A 22,941-nucleotide genomic window follows, 5' to 3' on the forward strand; every position below is an offset into this window, starting at 1 on the left:
TAGCTTCAGAGCACAAGAGCTTCCCTATCCCTGCACCATACCATACCATGATTGGCCCTCTGTTCCTGAGCATTCTGTTGCTTTTTCTGCTTTGGAGAAGAACACAAGGACTATTTGTGAGGAAGTACTCTTGCCTGCTGTGCCAGGTAGCAAACTTATGAAGCGAGACCTATCACACATTGGGGAATTCTGGGAAGTGAATGGGAAGGCACTCACATGCATATATACGTTGCATATATTTTCAGTAGAAGTTGAATTGGAGGTATCAAACCTCTTAAAATTCCTAGATATTTTGGGCCATGTTCTTGGTAAAATAGCTAGTGTTAACATCTACTTTCTCATTTCTAAAGCCATGAGGGCTAGTCATTTTCTTAAAAAAAATAAAATTCTTAGAAATCTGATATGTAACCATAGACTGTTTTTGGAAGCAGCTATGAGTTCCTAATGTCTAACACAGGACACTGTTGATCATACTTGTGTGTCCTGCCTCCTCTGATAATTGCAGTTCACTTAGTCTTTCACCAAAAAGATTCTTAGTGGATTATGCTTCTAGACTGGGGAATGTCTTTGTCTACTCCTAGAGTATTGGACAAAAATGCTGAGGTTCCTCAATTTTCATTCATTAAATACTGGAAATCTTTTCTGCATAGCATTTGAAAAAACATCATACAACTTCTCTGGCAGAACTAGAGATTGGCAAAGACATTTGTTCTCTTTTGTACTAATATAATAATCAGGGATGATAGGATACATTCTCACATTCGGCTTGCTTACAGTGTACCTTCCATGCATACACTTTTCCTTAGTTTTTCAGGCCCAAATCCAAATGGGGAAGATGAAGAGATTGAAATCAGCAAAAATGAACCATATTATCCTGCTCCTGTGTTGCCTTAAAGGAAAGCTCCTGAATTTACCCTTGCCAGTTTGTTGCTTACAGCAGTAGCTGGCCCAAGGGGTTAAACAGTATGAGCAAGCCCTCTAAGGCCAAATACATCACAAGGCAATACAGAACCAGGACATCGGGAAGCATCTTTCCTGGCCAAGGAAAATATATGGAAGGTAAATTGCAATGGCTGTGCACGATCCAGATTGTGAACATCACTGATCATGAGGTATGTTGGTTAAGGTATTAGCCTTAGTTTTCAGTTTCCTAGCTTTGTGGAACTTGAGCCAATATGAGATGGCCTTAACTCTGATCATAAATCAACAGGCTTTTTTGTTATTTAATTTGCTTGTTTTTTGTAAAGGAAATACATTGACCCTTCTCCCCAATGTACTTTAATCAGCTTTTGTTTTGCAAGTTTACCTATAGGGTAAGTTGGATTACAAATACTTAACTAATCATGGTAGTAGTCAATTTCATTTCAAGAATCAGGATTTTAGCATCTTGGGGAGAATTTCCTTGAATAGATGAGGCTGATCTGCATAGACAGCCACCCTCTATGTACAGAAGGCAGAAGAGTGGGCTAAGCGAATCAACTCATCCCCTCTTCCCTTTTGTAGGGCATATAGATTCTCACAAATGTCATAAAGAAAAAAAACACATTAACAGTGAAAGTGTGATACACAATCCTTTCATGCTCTTTTCCAACTACATAAAACAAGATCAAAGATAATGGGTCTCATGCAGCATTTCTGCTTTCAGAAAGGTGGTAAGAGCCCCTGGTACTTCTGCTCCTCCCATATGTATATTCCATCTCCATCCCTCCCAAATTTCTTAAAGTGCATACTATTTTACAGATGTTACCAAGTTGTTTCCTCAAAGTAGGTTCATGGGTCTTGATAGGAATCAAGACCTTAATATAGTGAGTAGTGGGGGTTAACTTTTTGCTTTATGCCTGTAATTTACATAAAACCTGATACGTTTTTGACTATGTTAATTGGGAACAAAAGGGGTCCCAGTCCATGTATTAACATGTAGTTTCAGCTTGTTTTGGCCACAATTCTATTTAACTAATGGAATAAGCATTGCAGAAAGAAATTTCTTGTGATACAGTTTATTTAGTTATTTAGTTATTTATTAAAACATTTTTATGCCGTCCCATTTGCCGAAGCCTCAGGGCGGCTTACAACGTTAAGTTAAAAAATAATTATAACATTAAATTAAAAAATACAAACATTAAGTTAAAATGCAAAAATAACAATATAAAATAAGTTCTTTTGAAAACTTTGGGGTATTGGCAGCACTGTAGCTATAGAATGAGACTGAGCATACCCGATGTAACTTTGCCCCAGATTGCTTTCCTAAGCTTTCAGGGCCAAAAAGGCAATAATAAGTTTTGAACCACTGTTCAGAACTTCACCAAAACAATGAAAGACACACCTCAACAAGATTGGTAGTTTTCACTAGAGCTTGAAAGAATTATATGATATGATTATATTCAGTTTAGAATAAAAAGGGACAAATGTGTCAATTTTAGCACTGCCTAATATGTTGTACCTGTTGCATTTTGCATCCGATTGATTTCAAATTTTGCAACATCTGATGGATCATAGATGTCAAGCTTAAGCTGGTTAGTAGAATATGCAGGTTTGTAATGGCAGAACCTTTTGTTTTTCACCTCACCTTAATTAAAAGGGCACTCCTTGCACAAGAGTTTCAGAAGGGTCATTTTTCTTAGGCACTCCTGCTCTGTTGGAGTTTACTAGAATTCCATCCCATATCTTTGCCTCAAGCTGCTATAACTCTCTTGCTTTGGCGGGTAGGTGGTAAAACTGGATGCATTCCAGTAGCATTAATTTCCCAGTTGAAATAGGTTTGAATGGTAATTTGTCATTAGGCTTATGGTTTTGACAGGTATCAACACTGTGTACGATCAGGAATGAGTCATGGTTCTTCCGGTATCTGTTTCTTCTGAAATATTTCTGTGGTGACTTGGTGCCTGATAGGGATCCATCTATGTCTCTTTAGTTATGCAAAGCCTGCATAGTTAAATCTGAACCCTGCTTGTTTTTCACATAGGAACGTAGGAAGCTGTGTTATGCTGAGTTAGACCCTTGGTCCATCTAGCCCTGTATTGTTAACACTACCTGGCAGAAATGACTCTTTAGGTTTTTAGGCTGAATTCTTTCCTAGCCCCAGCTGGAGAAGTTGGGATTGAATCTGGGACTTTCAGAGCAGGTGTTCTACAACTGAGCTATAGTTCCTCCTTTTAGGAGGGTCATAACATGGAGTTAAAGTCTACACTAGAAGTGTTGGGAGAGTTCTTGCAAACATTGATTCCCAAGTGTTGGGCACGAGACTTCAAATTCTTTGATTTCTTGTGCACCACCTCCTCCAAATATCTAAGTGCCTGGCACCTGGGGCTTCTTTGAGCCTGCTGGTTGGAGTTGTATTCCCAAAATATTCATAGGCTCTGTAGTGAGTGAATGAACAGTTTCCACTGTGAGAGTCAAAGTGAGCATCTGCACTGCAAATTGAAACCAGTTTGATACCATTTTAATTGTCACAGTTCCCTTCAGAGAGCCATGGGAACTGTGACTATGGGAGGATTTTGAGAATGCTGTTAGATTTTCAGCTTCTTTATGGAACCACATTGGCCAGTGTTCCTTGGTTGGGAGCCAAAGCAGGTAAACAGGTTTAGAAGAAACCTGTTTAAATTTGCAGTATGTATGTGATCAGAGTGGCACTTGTCTAGAGACTTAACTCTTTCCTATAGAGTTAGAGAGGTATACAAGAAATGTGAGCCCAATTCTACAGTGCTTTGTGTAATAGAGAGATATAAGCAAGTTTGCTTCTTTTTCTACCCCAGTCTCCTCTTCGGCTTCTTGGCTAGTTCTATGGTATCCACAAACATATAAAATAAAGAATGAACAAACCTTAAGTTGATGATAGGCAATCAAAAATGTCAGAATTAAGTGGTGGTATAGTATAGAATTTTTTTAAAAAATAGTACCTTTGCTTTTGCTAAGAATTTTAAATTGAAATTACATTTTTTAAATTTAAGGTGGATAGCATTGATCTACCTATAGTCTTTCTAATGTATTTTCTATGACTTTGGAGGATAAAGTTCTCCCATAGACTCTTGAATCAGGTCCATTAATACCCTGTGTGTACAGCTTCAACAGATGAACCAATTACTTTAGTTTTCCCAAGACTTCTGAACATTTTTGCCTCTCAGCATGCTGTTTTAATTATTATGCTGTGTTATTCCTGTGTTAATAGTTTTTTTAATAGTAAATTTGTCAAGATCTTTTTTTATATGATGGCTGCTATAGAATTCACTTTAAATGCAGACCACAGTGTCAACTTAGCCATTTTATCTTGGTATGACTGCTGGTAGGATCAGGTGGGGATAAGGATGAGGATGGTACAATATGCACACAAAACTTTTAAGAGGGAACAATGCACACTGGTACTATCTTCTGTGACTGAGTTTGGTGTTGCTTCTTCTTTGTAATAGTTTTCTCTTTCATTCCTAATGTTGTAGGTGTATGAGTGACCCAAAAGTTCGCTTTACGCTGAGCCACCAGGGAGTGGGGCGAAGATGCCAATACCACCTCCCCCTCCCCCTCCCCCTGGACCACCCCCACCCCCAACTTTCAATCAGGTAGGTGGTCCTTCTGTTCAACTCAGGTCTCAGTTGACTATCGAGTGGCCAACATTCCTGCCAGCTAGTGTGAGGGTCCATAGACCAAGAGCCAGGTACAATTCTTATTATGTCTCTGTTCTTGGTAGTATATCTGGGAAGTGCCTTTGCCTGCCTCTTGATAGGAAGATAGTTACTGTAGCTTCTTTGCATTCTTTATGTATGCAAAGAAGCCATAACTTAGTGTTTGCTCATATTGCTTGTTTGTAGAATTTCCAGCTTCAGTCCCTAGCTGCTCCAGTTCAAAGAATTAACAGGGCTGTGGGATCTTGTAACTTTGGAGAGGACACATTAGTCATATAACTATAGCATACGATATAACTATATGGTACCCTATTCCATGGCCCGATGGATTAGGATTGAAAAATGGATAGGAGTTGTAGGTGAGGTGAAGGTGGTTCCATGCTGAAGAAATGATTCTGTGAAGACCTTTCCAAACATGCAAGAGAGGGAAAAACACTTTCTTGCAAAGTGTGAGGTTCCAGGGCAAGGTTTTCTGATTACACTGAATACCTCATCTGCAGAGTTCCCCTCATTCAGGGTTGAAAGGTAGGTGCTACTTTTTTTGAAGGAAGGAGAGAATGTAGTTTCTGATTTTCAAGAAGTATCTGAGAACATTGGCTGAAAAGCATTCACTTGGGCACCCTAAAGTGGTACCTTTCTTTGTTCACTTGTGCCATCTTCTCCCTTCAGGCAAACACAGAGCCTCCAAAATTGAGCAGGGATGAGCAGCGAGGGAGGGGGGCCCTCCTGCAAGACATCTGTAAAGGGACCAAGTTGAAAAAGGTGACCCAAATCAATGACCGGAGTGCACCCATACTTGAGAGTAAGTATGGGGGCTGGAGAAATTATAAGCCCTTTGCTGTCTAATCAAATGGAATTTCTGCCTCTAAATACAGTCCACCAGCTTCCAGATGTTCTTGCTGCTTCTATTGGAGATAACATATAGACTAGTAGTCAGTCACATCAACTCTTACTGAGCTTGAGCTTTAACAGAATTGAGTGGCAGATATGGGAGAGCACAGTCTAGGAGTTATCTAAATGGAGGCAGTGGGTGAGGCATGGGGGTCAGCTTGTGGCCAGTATGAATCCAGGATGGGATTTGCTTAGATTTGGCTGCAAGCTGTTTGATATGGTATGTGCTTGATCTAGCTTTGTCACATTAGGCGTTAGACCAGAAAGGATGAATTTTTTTCCCCATCGTACACCATAGAATGTAGCTGGGTTCACTTGGTTGAGTTACCTGGAGTTTTTACTGGCATATGCTTAAGTCACTTCTCATAAGGTAACTTCTGTGTTGCAGTCCCTCTCAGCTTGAGGCGCTCTCTGGTTTTGATTCGCTTAGCTTGATCTTCTTAGGGAAGTCTCTGAACTCAGTCCCTTTAGCTCTGTTATCTGACTAGGCAAAAGGAAAGAGCTGTCAGGGGAAAGACTAGGCAAGAAGAACAAGGGAGGGAAGGGCTGTGTAAAGCACAGAAACCTCATAGTTTGACAGCTAGAATTCCTGACTGATCCATTCTTGGTATGCAAGCATTTGCATATCTGCATCCCTGAGAGCTGTTCTTAGTTTTCTGAGGAACAGCTTTGATACTGAATAAATAGTTCTTGCACTGTACCGCTCTCAATAGTGCAATGACATGAAATACTAAAAGCCTGTGCTGAAACAGTAAAAGGTAGCTGAGGACTAGATGCTTAAATCTAAGCAGCAGATGCTGGGAATGGACATCACTGGATCCTGGTGTGAAGATAAACGTACAACATTTAATGTACAGCAATGTGCAACAAATGTATCATTCATACTTGGGAAGGAGTAGTTTGACTGTCAGCTGAACTTGAGAAATTTTTTACTTGCTATTTCCACTGTTGTTTCTGCTGGAGATGAATCCATCCTTGCTTTATCACATGCTAAAAAAAGTTTTCTTATATCCCTTTGTGCTGAATAAAATAATGCAGAAGAAACTGTCTATGAAGAGTCCAGGTGGAAGGAAATACTCATGTGCGTAACAGTCATCACCACCTTTTTGAATCATTCCAGCAGAGAAGCCAGTAAACTAACTACTAGCTTTTTTAGTGGCAGTCTTAATACCAAATTGCCATTGATCACATGTAAACCCCAAAGTGATGAGATAAAATGCTAGCTTGTATTGCTCTGATATATTGGCTAATCTGTGGATCTTTTCCCCCCCAGAATCCAAGGGCAGTGGCAGCTACAGCTCTGGGGCATCTCCTCTGCCACCAAAGGGGGGCCTTTTCCAAGGTGGTGTCCCTAAGCTTCGACCCGTGGGAGTAAAGGATGGTTCAGGTAATTCTGCCACACCTTAAATATTTGTACTTAGCTTTGCTACCAAATATGGCTCCCAAAATGGTTTACAAACGCTGATTAAAACAAACAATAAGCAAATAAGTTTAAACATTTAGGATCACAGTGATAACAGAATACAAATAACATCCAGCTCAGTGGTTCCACTTGAATACAGTTATCTTTGCCTGTTGATGGAAGGACAGCAGAAAGGGGGAGTGGTCGTAGCCTTCTTCAGCAGGGAGTTCCACAGCTAAGGAGTGATCAGCAATGCTCTTTTGTGTTGCCACAAAACATCCCTCTGAATGGTCTGTCTTAAAGATCTTAAGACCTTGGCAGGCTTGTGTGAGAGAAGGACTTGCAGGTAGCCCGTTCCCAAGCTATATAGGACTTTATAGATCTCACTTTGAATCTTGCCCAGAAATGGATGAGCAGCCAGTGAAACAGTTGTGATTGGGAGTGGGAGACACTTCAATAGTCTGGCTGCAACCACCTGGACCAGCTGAAAATAAGAGTGATTTAAATTATTATTGGAAAATTAAAGACCTTGTGCTTTAATCTTGGTAGATGCAAGTATTTGCATCTACTTGTGAGCTGCCCTGAGGCTTCGGTGATGAGTGGGGCATAGAAATGTTATAAATAAATAAATAAATAAATAAATAAATAAATAAATAAATAAATAAATAAAGTATTTAACTCCTCAGGAAAGATGATTTGTAGTACTATCCACATCCAATTGATGCAATCAGCCAGATTTCCACAGGCCTTAATGGCATAATGCCAGTAAAACCAACCCTGGCCAGATTTAATACCAAGGCTGGATGCCAGGTCTGCCTCTTCATCTCTTTGCATTTATTGCTGGCATCTGTCAAGGAATGCTTGTGCCAAGATGAACCTTACTTAGCCTTTGCCTCTTTTTTGAAGGATATTTGCCTCTACCACCCACATCTGAAATGAAGCAGATGGTCCCCAAGGTCGGGCTTTTTTGGTAGCGTCTCTGGAATGTCATCCCCAAAGTGACTTCCTTGACATTGACTGAGTTATTTCTTTGGTACCAGCTAATTAGCTTCTCTTTACTGAGACTCTTTACCCTGTATCTGATCTTGCAGGGTCTCATATGCATCTATTTCCCTGTGATTGATTCTCTTATTTTAAATTTTAATATGATTATTGTTTGAATTGATTTTTTTGCCTGTTGGCTGGTCTGATTGCCCTCTGGAGTTGAAAAATGGGCTACAAATATATCAGACATCATAGGGCTGTTATTCTTAAGATGAACACTGGTTGGAATGTGTGAACTCTCTCAGTCACTGGCTTGGCTGCTACCATACTGAAAAGGGAAGGGTAGACTTAGGAAGTTGTTCAACAGTGGTGTTTCCCTCTGGGGAATGAAAGGTCACCTTGGCTGGAAGGAACTTGACACAGATCTTCAGGGGAAGGAAGGAGGATGGAAGTTGCGAAGCTAAATGGTACAACAGTTTAGGTGAATATGGTAGGCCAGGGGTCTCAAACTCGTGGCCCGCAGGCCAATTGCCGGGATGGGCAGGGCACGGGAGAGGGGTCCTGTGGCCTTCAAAGCGCCGGCGGCGCCTGGGCCGGCCGCAGGATGAGCAGCCCACCACCACTGTAGTGGTGGAATACTTGATGCGGCCCAGCCTCACCCAGACTGTACTTCCAGCGGCCCCCAGGTAAGTTGAGTTTGAGACCCTGTGGTAGGCGATAGCCTGAGAGGTAGACACCTGAGAATGTGGGATACACCAGGAATACACTGGTGAGGAGAACAGTAAATAAATGATGTTATAGTGACATGGAATGACTACTTTAATTTTATAAATGATACCGAAATCAAGGTATCAATGATACCAGTGTACCAGGCCCAACAACTATGCCTGGTACATTGTGGAAAGATACCTGTGAAATCTCTCTATAATTCTCTTGGTTGAGAGAACTGTTAATCAGATGGACAGTTTTTAATTTTTCTGACATGTGGCTAAAGAATTCCTTTGATTTGCTAGTTTTGTAATCCATGTTAATTGTACTTTAAATTTATACAAGAAAATTATAGTGGAAGGGGTACTCTCCCAGTGCTCTTGATTCAGGAGTGATACGTGGTTGATGTTGGGGGCAGGAGGCAAGGAAGTCGAAACACCAGTTCAGAAAGCCATAGAAATTGAAGAGTATTGAAATAATAGAGTTCGGTTGTTCACATAAATACCGTATTTTTTGCTCTATAAGACGTGCCTGACCATAAGACATACGTAGTTTTTAGAGGAGGAAAACAAGAAAAAAAATATTCTGAATCAAATGGGCACATAATCACGGGCACATTCCCCATCACTTACCCATGGGCTGCACATCTGACAGACTTACTGCACACACATATTCGCTCTACAAGACGCACAGACATTTCCCCTTACCTTTGAGGGGGGAAAAAGTGCGTCTTATAGAGCAAAAAATACGGTAAATGAATTATCCAAGCTTTGGTTCATGTTCAGAATTCAGAAGTGACCCTTTCCCCCTGACTCTCACACCTATGTCTAATACTTAATTTGACTTTCTTTTACTCATCCCTCTGGCTGCGGGAATTACTTGTGCTTAGACCCCTGAAATCTGCTCCGTCATCTAGGATACAGCATCTGTATACGCTGCTGCCCACCCACTCTGTTGGAGTCTGCTTTCACTTAATTGGCTGCAGTCAACCTAGCATCCTTCTAAGGGGGAAATACAGTTTTGCCAGAATCAGTTGCTATACCAGAAAGCAATGTTCAATTCATTTTGCTTCTCCAACATTAATTCTGTGTTCCATATTTAGTTTCAGATAACCCCTCTGGGAAGCAGTTGCTTCAGGTTCCTGGGTCCAGATCAGCTGCACCACGCCCCCCTGTGCCTGCTACCAGTAGTCGGCCTCAAGATGACACCGATAACAGTCGGGCTTCTCCCCCTGAGCTTCCACGCATGCAGAGACCTTCCTTGCCTGATCTCTCACGGCCAAACAGTGCCAGCAGCTCTGGCATGAAACACAGTTCATCAGCCCCACCACCTCCACCACCAGGACGCCGAGCCAACGCACCTCCTGCTCCTCCTTCCATGCACAACAGCAAAGCACCTTCCTACAACCGCGAGAAGCCATTGCCACCAACTCCAGGGCAGCGACCTCCAGGGAGTCGGGATGGACCACCAGCTCCTCCTCCTATCAAGCCACCCCCTTCTCCAGGGAACATCCGGATGGGACCAAGCAGTCAAAGCCAGTCCTTGGCACCCCCTCCTCCACCTTACCGACAGCCCCCTGGTGTCCCCAATGGTCCTGCCAGCCCCACCAATGAATCTGCCCCCGAGCTTCCACAGAGACACAATTCCTTGCATAGAAAGACACCGGGACCTGGGAGGGGCATGGCACCTCCCCCACCCCCTTCAGCCTCCCCTTCCTTACAGAGCAGTCGCCCCCCACCTCCTGCCCGTGATCCTCCTAGCCGTGGTGCAGGTAAGAGTTTTTTCCTGCCCTCATTTCTCTGAAAAACAGGTGATGGAATTGATGCTTCTGTTAACAGCCTCTTGCTAATTTCTAAAAAAAGGAAGTGCCAAGGATCAAATGTGCCTGAAGGTGTGCCTAACACCTTATGATTTAAAAAGTATGTATAGTAGATTACTGAAGACTGAAAATGTCCAGGTTTCATGTGAGGTAGCTTAGTGACTGAGATGTTCCCAATTCCAATTCTAAGCTCTGCCATGTTAATTAGCTGGCCCTGGACAAGCCATTTGATGAATAATGTTCATTTAGATTACAGAGTCCTTGTAAGAATGCTTTGAACACTTGAAAGTGTTGCTCAGATGTTAAATGGTTACAGCAGCATGTGCAATTTCAGTCATATGGACTGTGACCAATATTCCTTGGATCTGGTATTTCTGGAAATTTTTCTTTATTTATACTGCTGGAATTATGCATTCATACTGCTGGATTTATACATCTATAAATGTATATACATGTGTATACAGTGTACACTAGGAAACTCATCTCAACCACAGGCAAACCACTGTCACGTCGTCCTTTCCGTATGCCTTTCATTTTCAGTATGGGTCAGTACACTGGCCTGTCTTTCAAGGTGATTGTGGAAACTGCAGAGATGCTGTTTTTGCAGTGCTTTGATTTCTGAAATTCCCCTTATCAATGCTTAGTATTATCTAGCAGAATTGTGTGGAAGACTGTAGTTCTTGGAAATGACTGATGCCCAGGGACTAATCCCAGGGCCCTGCACAAGAAGAATGCTGCCACCATAGTCTGTTTTTGACTCTTGGGAAACAAGAAGGTATTCACATCTCCTGGTGGGCTGTCATGCCCCCAGCAACATTTGGATTGAAATTTGTTTTCTGTCTTGTGTAGACAAATGTATTATGGTTGTTATAATAGTTGCCTTTCCAAAATGGGGTGTTTCAGCTTAAGGTCAGATCATCAGTCCTATAAAATGCAAACCACTGGTAATTTGGCAGAGTCTCATGCTTTTCAGAACAAATAAAAGTGTGAAGATTTGATTTGCTAGGTTTATATGATTTATTTAGAAATAATCTGACCCATGTTAAGTGTGGTGAAATGTGTGTATGTGTTTCTATGGGATATAATGAAGAATGAACCTATGTCAGGGTGTTCAAGTGATCTGCCCAAAATAATTATCATGTTATTACAAACCCCTCAGAAAGAAGCTAAGTGGGTGATTGGCATAAACTAGTCATGTTCCAAGTACAGAGTAAAGCATTTTTTATCTTTACCTTAGTATGCACAATGTTCACCAAAGTGGTTGGCAACCTGCATGTGTGAACTGGCCTCCTCAAGAAGTAAGAAACCTCCTTAGTGGAGCTGGGGAGGTCACCAGAACATAAACCTGTATGGCAGGTGTGGGGCAGGGCAAGGCCATCACAGGTATACAGAGTTAGTGATGTCAGATGCTGATGGGAAGTCCGTGGTTGCTTCAGTTCTGCATGCCATAGAGCTTACCTACCTGGAGAGCTCTGCCACACCCTCCAGTCCTGACTACTAGGCTGGTTCATGAGTCAGTGACCTGAGGAATTTCCATTGCAGCCCCTCCACCACCACCACCACCCCTAGTCCGAAATGGGGGTAGAGATGCGCCTCCGCCTCCCCCGCCCTACAGAATGCATGGATGTGCAGATCCTGCCAGCCGCGGGAAACCACCCCCGCCTCCCACCAGAACGCCAGTTGGACCACCACCTCCTCCCCCACCCATGAGAAATGGACACCGGGACTCCATCTCCACTGTCAGGTCTTTCTTTGGTGAGTAAGAAAAACCTGCTCAAAGCTTAATGTCTTGTATGGCAGGGTGTAAGCTTGCCTTGGTCTGGGGGACTGGATTCCCTGCTCCCCAAAACCAGTCTGGCAGATCATGACCTCAGTCCTGGATCTCCTATACACCAGGATTTTTCTCTAGGCAGAGAGAAGCATGGAGCTCCATGTCTCTCTCTGCATGAAGAAAGGGATCCTTCTGGTACTTGGAGGAGCTAAGTTGCCAGCTTCAAACACTGCTCCTTGTCCTGACAGGGATGATAAGCAGTATGCACAACCAAATCCCCACTTTTATCTCTGACCAGTGATCAGAGCTAACAGCAGGGATTCCTTCTCCCTAGAGGATGGAGGTGTGGTTGGAAGAGAGCCTCCACTAACCAAAGGGGAAAACTTCACAAGTAAGAGCATTTCAGTCATGGCTGTACAGCATTTCAGCTGACCGTGAGCCATGCTCAGATTGCAAAGACTCATAGCCTGCCTGTAACGTATGGCTTTATGGAACTGTCCAGAGAGTTTTGGTTATTAGGCACTATAGAAATACCATAAATAATATGGAGTAATATTGCTACTTTGGCTAGTGAAAATACTGTGATTGGCCAAGGAAGAAATGTGCATATATGGGGATGGAGTGGTAGATCTCAGCGCTTCGTTTAAAATTAGGAGCCATCTGTATTTGGTTTGTTGGAATGTTGTTGAACACCTGATGCTTGGAAATCCATATCTTAGAACAAGAATGAAGTTTATGAAGCTATTTTTAATTTGCCCAAAATAATTATTTTAGCAACCTTACTAAATTAAAGGATGGTAAAAGGTATGCCTATGTTCCCATGCTCCAAGGAACTTAAACTTGTTTACAAAGTTGACAGTCCAGGTATATTGTTACGTGGGATAGTATTAGGTTTATATACAGTTGATTATAAGTTTTCATGTTGTATGTGCCCTGGCTTATTGCCACTTGGAAAAGCACTGTGGTATATTTTTATACATGTTGAATTGTTCAGTCATGCACATTTCAGAATGGCAGTAATTCTTTGCCTGTTTGCATGTGAAATACTACTACTTGGTCTCCTGGTGACACTGAACCCCTGCAGGCTGGTCCACAAATCTGCCCAGCTACCTAACCTTGCATAATGGTAGGGTCAGCTACTTCGAGTGGCCATCTTATAATTTGAGCCATCATTCCAGCCTCTCTCACACAGAGCCTTAAGGACAGGATCTACCAGACAGTGGGGAAATATTTTGGACTAAATGTAGTCTTCCATTCATATGTTGCATGCTACCTTAATGAAAATTACTTTAACCCTTTCCCTCCTTTTCTGTAGATGACTTTGAATCCAAATACTCTTTTCATCCAGTTGAAGACTTCCCAGCTCCAGAAGAGTTCAAGCACTTCCAGAGAATTTATCCCAGCAAAACTAACAGAGGTGAGTGCTGATCTAGCTGATTCCTGTATTTCCGTCTGATCATTTGTGAACAGTTTTCAGCTCTTTGCTCAAGAACTTGGCAAGTTGTGATGGATGATTTAAGATTACTCCATATGACTGGGCATACAGCTTGCTACCACTACAAACAAGATACGTTTGCCATAAGCTATTCCTTTGTTCTATTTTCAAACGATACAAATGATTTTGCCTCTCCTGTCTTCAGTGTGTTTTCACAAGGAAGAGGGAAGGTAAGAGAATGCTAAAGGGGAATACTGGAGTGGCAGAGGCAGATGAGATAGCAGTGAGAATAGGGTGGTGCAAGAGCTCGTAGTTCTTCCTTTGTAAGGTTTGTAGGACTAGGCCATGTCATCCAGAAGCCCAATCACTTGCAATTCTCTTGGGAAAAGCAGAGTTCTAAAAGAAATAGAAACTGGACTTTGGAGGAGGGCTAAGTGAATCAGAAACCTACACCGTCTCTTTCTAGAGAGTGTGGAAACCTCATGTTCTCTTTTGCTTTGGGGCCAGACACCCTGAAGAAGCAAGTGCCCTGATGTGTACAGCAATTATATTAACAACATCTGTTGTCTTTTCAGCAACTCGTGGGGCTCCTCCTCTGCCTCCTATCCCCAGGTGAAAAATAGCAGCTGGGAATCGTTGCACAGTACCGAAAAAAATGGACCTGTGTTCTTCTCAGATTTTCCCACTTCCTTCCCATCCCTCAGAAACCTGCATGACAAATACATTCCTGCCATTGATCCCTACCCCATGGTCTCAACTGTTGCAAGAACCTGGATGAATTTACCACTGCTCATCTCCATCTATGCATTCACCTGGGTGAGAACCCTGTTCTGCAGATCTGCGTTGGCTTCCCATTTTTCCTGCCACTTCCTTGTCAGCGGGTGAGATCCTGGTTCAAGAATAAGTGTGCAGTGAATATTTCCCAGAAAAGCAAGCTAAACAGTTTTGGAACTGCACATAAGATTGAAAAAAACTTTTTCTAAATGCTTGCCTAGCATGGAGGTGGGAAATGCCTATGAGTTAGGTGAGATGCAGAATTCTGACTTTTAAGGGGGGGTAGCATTGAATGGACAGAAACGGCTATTCCACGTTTGAACACAAACACTACATACTAACTCATTAAATTGTGTAACTTGAAGAGAGGAGGGAAGAAAACAGCATTCCCTGGAGCAGATTCGAAATGGGGAAAGCTACACAAATGTAGCAGTATCCATGGTAGCACAAGAGAAATCCAGACTATACTTTGCTATTGTTTAATTGTACCTGTGTTCCTTATCCTGCAGATTTGGAGCCATTCTTTTTCTCAGGAGTGTTAGCTCCTGGCATCCCATTTCAAGCTGTTGTGACTCCTTATGATGTTGTTCCTGTGAATTGTAAAAGGTCTAGGAATCACATACATGAGCATAATATCTGGTGGCCCCCCCACTGCCACAGGTGCAGTAATAATAAATGGTGTGCCTGGGGTGAGGAGAGTAGCAGCCACTGAGGGCAGCAAAGGAAAGACATGTGGGCAAAATTGTGGGGAGCCTCGGCTTGGCGAGCTGGTGGTGGAGTCCAGCAGCAGGATGGCAGTTATGAACAACATATTAAGGAACCATGGGTGTAGGTGTTCAGCAGTGTAGGAGAAGACATGCTTAGTCCCAAGTTCCTATCGGGACTCCAGCTTGTCTGCCCTGCCTCTTCGTCAGAGGACCACACGTTACTATTTCCACAAATGGAGGCATCATCTTATCTTCTTGTGCTCTAAATCTCTTTGAGAGGGACCTGTCTGAAGTACTCAACCATCCAGCAGTAGACGGCTTACCTCTGTGCTGAGAGGTGGATGGGCCCTGGCTGCACATCCATCCCAGAGAGGGCTTTGCCAATTGGGAAGTATCAAAGTGAGAAATGTTGACGCTCTGGTTATGAGCAGTGTGCTCTTCCTAGACTGCTCCCAGTTAGTATTTGGTTTTTCTTAAAAGAATAAAATGCCTAAGTAATAAATCAAGTGTTCTAGCTCAGAGTTCACCATGCATAGCTAATAGCCCACTCCAGCAAAGCAGCCCTTAGGATGGGAGAGACCGGGGAGTTCCCCTTATGCTTAGGTTGGTCAGTTGGACACAGTGTTCCCTGCATTTCTTGCACATGATTGTGAGGAAGAGGGCTGACACCTCTTTACATATTGCTGGGATGCTCCTGTGAGAATGCTGCCAGCCTGACCTGGGTCTCTTGGTTGTGGCATGGAAAAAGTGGACTGCCATCAAAGGGAGACTTCACAGTGCTGGACTTGTGTCTGAGGTCAGGGCAGAGGCATTCCTACTTGGTATTTTTTTTCTTCTAATGGTAGAAAGCAAATTCCCAATTGTGGATTGTGCACATGCTTCTCAATACACTCATTTGCTATGCTGAGAGTAATCCCATGTGAAAATGCATGCTGTCTGTCTCCATACATGCACAGCCTGCTGGGAAATCACTGTTAGGCTACTTCCCAGCAGTGGAAGTGTCACACTCTGGACTGATCACTGATCTTGGCCCTGGAGCAGCAGTGAATTTCTTACCTTCGTGCTCCCTGCTCTCATTTATACTCTTTGCAAATGGTTATAACATCAAACCTAGCAAGCTGGTTAGGGGTTTTGCCTTACAGACTATGTCAGTCATGTGATTGGTACCAGATTTATTATAATTATTGTGTATATTTACTCTGAAATAACTTGGGGGTGGGGAAATATGTGCTATAATCATAAATAATTGATCTATTTTGTATGTTGTAAAAAGTTTGTAGGCTTGCCAGCCATCCACTACAAATGTTCCCTCACCTTCTACTTATCTTTTTTTTCTTATGATGATGGAAATTCATCTGCTTTTATGTTTAAGACCAGGCATTCTCTCATGTTGAGGGGCTAGTGCTTGGTTGGAGGAATTGCTTTTTTTTCTGGAGGAAAATTAAATCTTACCCAGCATAGTTCGCTGGGAAGAAAAGTTAAATGCACTGTGCATTTGTGTATGTGTGTGTGTGGAGGGGGGTGTTAAATTTTGTAAGGTTATTTTCTCTGTAACATTGGCTTCTAATACGTGAATCCTTTGGGAAGCAACTGTGAAGGGTTTCCTAAGCTTGAAATGGCAGTCAAATGAGTACTTAATAAAAGAGGCACATGTGTTACACCTGCATGTTTTGGGCCAAAGCAGTACTTTCTTCCTCCCCTTTTGTTCTATAGATGTGATGTGGTGTTATTGCCAGGGTGGGTGAGATGTGTTCACTTTTTCCTTGTACAGGGGCAAATTAGCACATGCAAACATTTTCCTAACTCACTCTTTCCTTAATGCTCAGGGCAGGTTTCTACAGCATTTAAAATCAAACCCATAAGCATAGTACTCATATGGTCATCACCACCACAAATCTGAAATCCCTTTTTGCCCTCTCGGCTCCGAGATGGACTCTGCCAAAATGTATTTGAGCTCGTGCTGAAGGCTGCTACCACATACTATTGTTGGAGACTTGGGACCAGTTAGTCTGTTCAGCTTGATGCACACTTAATGCTTTCCCTCTGGGCCATACAGTTTTCAGGCAGCAGATGCAAGGGACTCACTTTAGTACTTCCCCATCTAAAAAGCTCACACTTCATTTAAGAAACAAAAAACAATAACTTGGGACTAGAAGTGCTAGACATAGCCTTCTAGGTGCAGATTTTTAGAATACTGAAACCTCTCTCTCTCTTCTAAAAAAAAAAAAAATTAAAATCCCAGGATTAGCTTCTATTCTTCTGAATATATCCAACCCACTTTCTGCACAAAGACTGAGGAAAGGCAATCAGGATATCAATTTTGTAGTATCTGAAGTTTTTCCAACTGGGCCCACTGTGAATTTTTTCAAAGATCAGGTATGAAAAGACAACCTCAGAGTAACCTGGGATGCAGTCTTAGATCCCTGTTTTCCTAAAACAATTGTTCTGTAGCTGTGGATCCCTGGTCAATAAAACTCGGCAACAGAATGAAGATACTCAGAAGGGGTCTAGAGGGGAAAGTCATATATGATGCTGACACTAAGGCTGGCTGCTGCTCCATGTTTGAGATGTAAATTCAGAGGACTGGCTGCAAGCAGCTTTTAATCAGCAGTGTGTACCTCTGTGCCACCAAGTGCTGATAATGCTCAGATGTGGTCTTGGGTTCAGAAACCCATCTTTCTGGGAACATTGAGACTTAAAGATAACATCTTTAAGAGATAACGTGGAAGCTCAGCCTGTGGGATGTGCTGGATAGATCTTTTCGAGTGGCTCAGAAAAAGGCCACATAAGTTTTGACCCTTTCCGACTAGAATATGTAGAATAAATGATACAAAATTGTCAAATAAAAATGCAGGATCATGCAAAATAGCTAATTTGCATAACTTGTACAGGTTGCAGAATTGCATATTTCTTGGTTCAGGATTTATGCTACCTTGGGCTCAGGGTTTGTTTGTTTTTAAATACCCAGCCCCTCTCAATGTTGTGATCATACTAGTCTTCCATTGCAACTGAAGTGTGAAACCATATGTGTGTGCCAGGACAAAGGCTCTTGTGGAAGAGTGTAACATGTCCATTGTAGAACAGCAAGTTCTCCAAGTTTTATTCACTGTGCCTTACCTTTAAGTGGTTCCCAGTGGGTTTTTGTTTGTGCATTTAAAAGTAGGGAGGAATATTTCTCAACCTTCAGTCTCAAGATGCACTCTGTATCCTTTGTATTAATGCTTATGTTTAACAGAACCATTACCCTTAACTAGAGAAACACTACTGAGAGCCACTTCCTGTGGTTCCAAGGACCAGAATATGGGTCTCTTGCACTGTTACTTTGTTTTGAATCTGCCCTTTGCCTTTAAGATAAAACCTCTGTGTACCCCTCATCTTTTGCTTTTATTTGTAAAGGTTTGAAAAAAGGCTTCTGTACTGTGTGTGACGTATTCCAGGATTCTCGCTATCAGCAAATACCTATGGCTTATGTTAAAACAAAAATAGCATCTTAATGGGACTTGCATATAACATTCTTTTACAATTTTGTTACCCTGTTACAAGATAACAAACTGTGACAACTCCCTTGATGTGGCATTTGGATTTTGTTTTGTTTTTTTAAGCTTTCTTTAAATATATATATTGCCATTAAACAGTCACAATAGTTTGTGCGTCTAAATTCCACAGACTGAAATATTACAATAAGCACATTGTTTTCCTGTATGCTTTTGATGTTCTTGTATGAAAGGAATACATGATTGTTTTTTTATACTAAGTACCTCTCTTCCTGATGGGAGCTCTGAAGAGCCGTTTCCCCTAAGACTCATTTGCAGCGGGCAGTAGTTTAAAATATGCTGACTGCTGGTAGAGGACTTGGGTAGGAATCAGTGAGTAACCATGTTGCAAACATACAGTGAGATTTCCAGTGTATCGCAGTGAACTGCCATTTGTACTGCTTTGACTAGAAGGAGATTTTTCAAGATCAGTTCCTCTTCCTCCTTGAATCCATAACATTCATCAGAATCCTAGTCTTGTTTTTAATGAGGAAATTACTAGTCCTCATGGTAACTATAGAGATGAGGGCTTAACATGTGTCTGCTGAAGCCTGATTGAGGAGGGGAGAAGGGACCTTATTCTCACTCCATACATACTACATTTGATAGTGCCTCCTTCTCTTACTATTTCACTACTTTGCAAAACACTGTACCTGACCCACAGTAAGTGGTGTTATCTCTGTTACATTGTAACTGCATCTACTGGTGCAGAACTGAGTCTCTGTCCATGATCTAATAAATTAATCAAATATACATTGTGTTTGCATAATTTGTTCTCTGCCTACTAAATAAATGTTGATTGCTTGTGAAGAATGTGTCTGTGCACATTCACACAAGTGTGTCTTATTTATATCGCATTTCATTATGTGGAATCCATTATATGCTACTTCTGTCTTCACAAAAGCTGTCTGTGCCATCTGGGGACAAGTTAAGTCTCAGGTATATGAGCGTAGGTGGCTTAAATGCCTTCTAAAAATCTCACATCTGTTAGCCCCCTTTCCCTCCCACAGTGCAATTTTACTATGATTTTGTTCATCCATCCTGTTTGAGTGGCCCTACTGTAAACAAGCCATAGAAGCCCCATTGTCATCCCCATTTCTGTTTTTAAGGCATCTAGCCCTTGAATAACTTGCTGTAGGAGGAAGGGACCTATTTAATCTACCACTGTCTTGCTGCATAATTTTCCTATGGCTCACTGGGTGTTTGGTTTTTAAAAGCTGCTGTAAGGCGAAGAGGGACTTGATGCAGCTTATGGAGGAGAAAAATGTTGATGTTTCTTTTTGCCTGCCCTGTTCCTTAGTATGAAAGGTTGCCTAGGACACCAGTTGTGATTAAACATTCAGTACCTGCTACTTCACCTTTAGAGCACAAATCTTTCAGCCTTCAGGCTGATTTCCAGTTTGGAGAAGGACTCAGGGGCCACATACCATTAGCTGAAGAAAAATTTATAGGGCCAAAACTAATCAGCATATTTTAGCTTAAAGTTGTTACTATTCCTACTGCTTTAAGAGAGTCATTTCAATCTTCTTAAATAGGGGAAGTTGCATAAAAATTGCCAAACAATTGCTTGTTGGGAAAAAGTGGTGTGGCCTTAGGGAAGTCCAGGCTGGATTTGGCTCTGAGATAACACACCCTTGTTCTTGGTGCCAAGCAGCACAGAGGGAAGTGATAAAGGAAACCTCCTCGCCCCGCCCCCGCCTTTGTATAATATTTATTTATTTAAGTTTTTATATGCCATTCCCTTGCTACATCGCCATGGGACGGCTCACAGAAATAAATATCTTACAAATACAGTTAAAAACCCGGAAGCTTCTCATGAACTACACCAGGGGTCCTCAAACTTTTTTAACGGGGCCAGTTGAAAGGTGCTGGCAATGGGCATGGGCATGGGCCACCAAGGCAGTGTGGGCAGGGAGGTGCGGGTCGGGGGAGACGTGTGCGTGTGGCGGGGCACCAGCTTGCTCACAAGCTGATCTTTTTCTCCGAGCAAGTCCAAAACCATCCCCTTGCTTGCAAGCTGCCGCTGGGCGCGCACACTGCGAGGCGGAGGCTTGCTCGCAAGATCCTTTTTCTCTGAGTGAGTCCAAAAGGATCTCCGCACAAGCCTCCGCCTCGCCACACATGCACGCACGCACGCACGCAGCAAGTCCAAAACATCTATGGTGGGCGGGATAAATGGACATGGCAGGCTGGATCCGGCCCGTGGGCTGTAGTTTGAGGACCCATGATCTACACCAGGGGTCCTCAAACTTCTTGAACAGGGGGCCAGTTGAAAGGTGCTGGCAATGGGTGCGGGCCGCCAAGGCAGTGCAGACGGGGGGCGCAGGCAGCAAAGCAGGGTTGGGCGTGCACAGAGATGGTTTTCTCCGAGCGAGTCCAAAACGATCTTGCGAGCAAGCCGGCACATCGGCTTGCTCGCAAGGAGATCATCCTGGACTCGCTCGGAGAAAACAATCTCCTTGCAAGCAAGCTGGCGCTGTGCCGCGCAGGTGCGTGGCGAGTCCAAAACCTCTGGCGGGCTGGATCTGGCCCCGGGCTGTAGTTTGAGGACCCATGATCTACACAGTCAAAAACTTTACTGAAGTCTATAAAACGTAGATTGATCTTCTGAAATTCTTTGGTGCTTTTCAATGTATTTGTGATACAATCTCAAGGGCCTCCTCAGGCATTTCTCGCTCTATACAGGGTAACATTCTTTGTTGTAACACTTTGAGCATCACTTTGCATGGGAAATTGGTGCAATATTGCTATGGTTGTGGCATCCCTTAGCATCTCATTCTTGGAGATTGGAATATATCTCAAGGTTTTCCTATTTTTCAGCCATTGTTTTCTTCTGAACATTTGTTGGCCAGTTCTTGTTAGGATTTGGACTATTCAGTCTCTACAGCTTGAAATAGTTTTATTGGTAGCCTATCTTCTCTGGGAGCTTTGTTCTTTCCAAGAGTTTTCACTTTGCTTTCTGATATTGCAGGCTCTTAAAAGTAGTCTGCTGTCTTTTCATCTCTTCTGTACAGTTCTTTCATATATTGTTTCCTCCTCCTCTTTATTTTCTCCTGGTCAAATAGTATGTGCCCTTATTTAGACTTCAGGATTCTTAATCTAGATTTGAATTTCCTTTTGATTTCTTGGATTTTCTGCAAAAGGTAACTTGTTTTTCCTCTTTACTGTGCTCTTCCCTTTCTTTGTACTGATCATTATTTTATTTATTTATTTATTTTAGAACATTTCTATGCCGCCCCATCGCAATAAAGCCTCAGGGCAGCTCACAAAACATAATAATCCTTTTTGTCTCTACTGTATTTCTCTATTGAAAAACTGCATTCAGGCTTCATATCCTAATTCTGTCACCTTTTGCTTCTCACCTGTCATTTGTGTTTCTTCCGTCATCCATCTAGGCTTTTTCTTTTTGCTACAGGAATTGTCTTTTTTGGCATTCTTTCCTAATAATATCTCCAGTTTCAATTTTCAGTTCTCCCATGGCCAACTGAGTTCAGTAATGCAAATATGTTCTCAATATGAACTTTAAATTCCTCAAGAATATTATTGAGATTGTATTTTGGGTTTATGCTTCTCTTTTCAACTTACTCTGTTTTTTGAAATTAAGAATTAACAGTCATCATGACAATTTGGTCTCGTACTGGCAGCGAGAATGCAACTTCTTTCTTGCTTGATTTACTTTTCCAGTTTATCACAGTTCATATGTCCCACAATCCAGGTTCAAATTGTATGTGGTGTGCAGTGTAAGGCTTTCCTTTCACCTCTGAGCATGTCAATATGGCTTCTTGTCTTTGATCATTACCATAACAGAACTCAGCATCCCCTTGAAATTGAATTGAATGGCGGTTCACTCCCTCTCTAGACAAATAACAGTATTTTGCATAAGATAATACATGATGGAATTAACTGTCACAAGCTATGACTGCTGTTTGCCCAGTATATGGTCTGAAGGCATCCACCATGTTGAAGCTAAGCAGGTCGAGGACTGAGCTTGGAGGGGAGACCACCTGGGAACCGCATGTAGTCACTTTGAGCTCCATAATGGGAGAAAGGTGGGGTTTAAGTATATAAAATAGTGAGCGCTTTTTTAGACTACATATCCCAGAATGCAACGCATCCTCTCACTTTCATTTTGAGGCAGAGTTTGATGGGGACCGTGGTCCACTCTAAAGAAGAGACGTCCGAAAAAAGAAACAGAACCAGGTGCTCCACTGAAAGCCGCTGTTCTTATATTCCTGCGATTGAATTTGCGCTTTTACACGTTCTAAAGCGTAATATGAATATTCTAAGTCAACTCGGAAGCTGCC

General features: G+C 42.3%; 1 protein-coding gene across 3 annotated transcripts in view; it reads left to right on the forward strand.

Moving 5' to 3' along the window:
- The window catches only part of WIPF2 (WAS/WASL interacting protein family member 2), a 35,519-nt gene extending 16,129 nt beyond the window's left edge, over positions 1-19,390 (forward strand). For all 3 annotated transcript variants that reach the window (XM_044447028.1, XM_044447029.1, XM_044447027.1), the window contains 7 exons: positions 4,431-4,550; positions 5,283-5,415; positions 6,778-6,891; positions 9,701-10,369; positions 11,960-12,172; positions 13,504-13,605; positions 14,199-19,390. In XM_044447028.1, the coding sequence (XP_044302963.1) occupies positions 4,488-4,550; positions 5,283-5,415; positions 6,778-6,891; positions 9,701-10,369; positions 11,960-12,172; positions 13,504-13,605; positions 14,199-14,239 (1,335 nt within the window). In that variant the 5' untranslated portion in view covers positions 4,431-4,487 and the 3' untranslated portion in view covers positions 14,240-19,390. The remainder of the gene's footprint in view (positions 1-4,430; positions 4,551-5,282; positions 5,416-6,777; positions 6,892-9,700; positions 10,370-11,959; positions 12,173-13,503; positions 13,606-14,198) is intronic.
- Positions 19,391-22,941: the final 3,551 nt, after the last annotated feature.

This window comes from Varanus komodoensis, unplaced genomic scaffold (assembly GCF_004798865.1).
Source record: "Varanus komodoensis strain SLA01 unplaced genomic scaffold, ASM479886v1 scaffold50, whole genome shotgun sequence".
Taxonomy (NCBI): domain Eukaryota; kingdom Metazoa; phylum Chordata; class Lepidosauria; order Squamata; family Varanidae; genus Varanus; species Varanus komodoensis.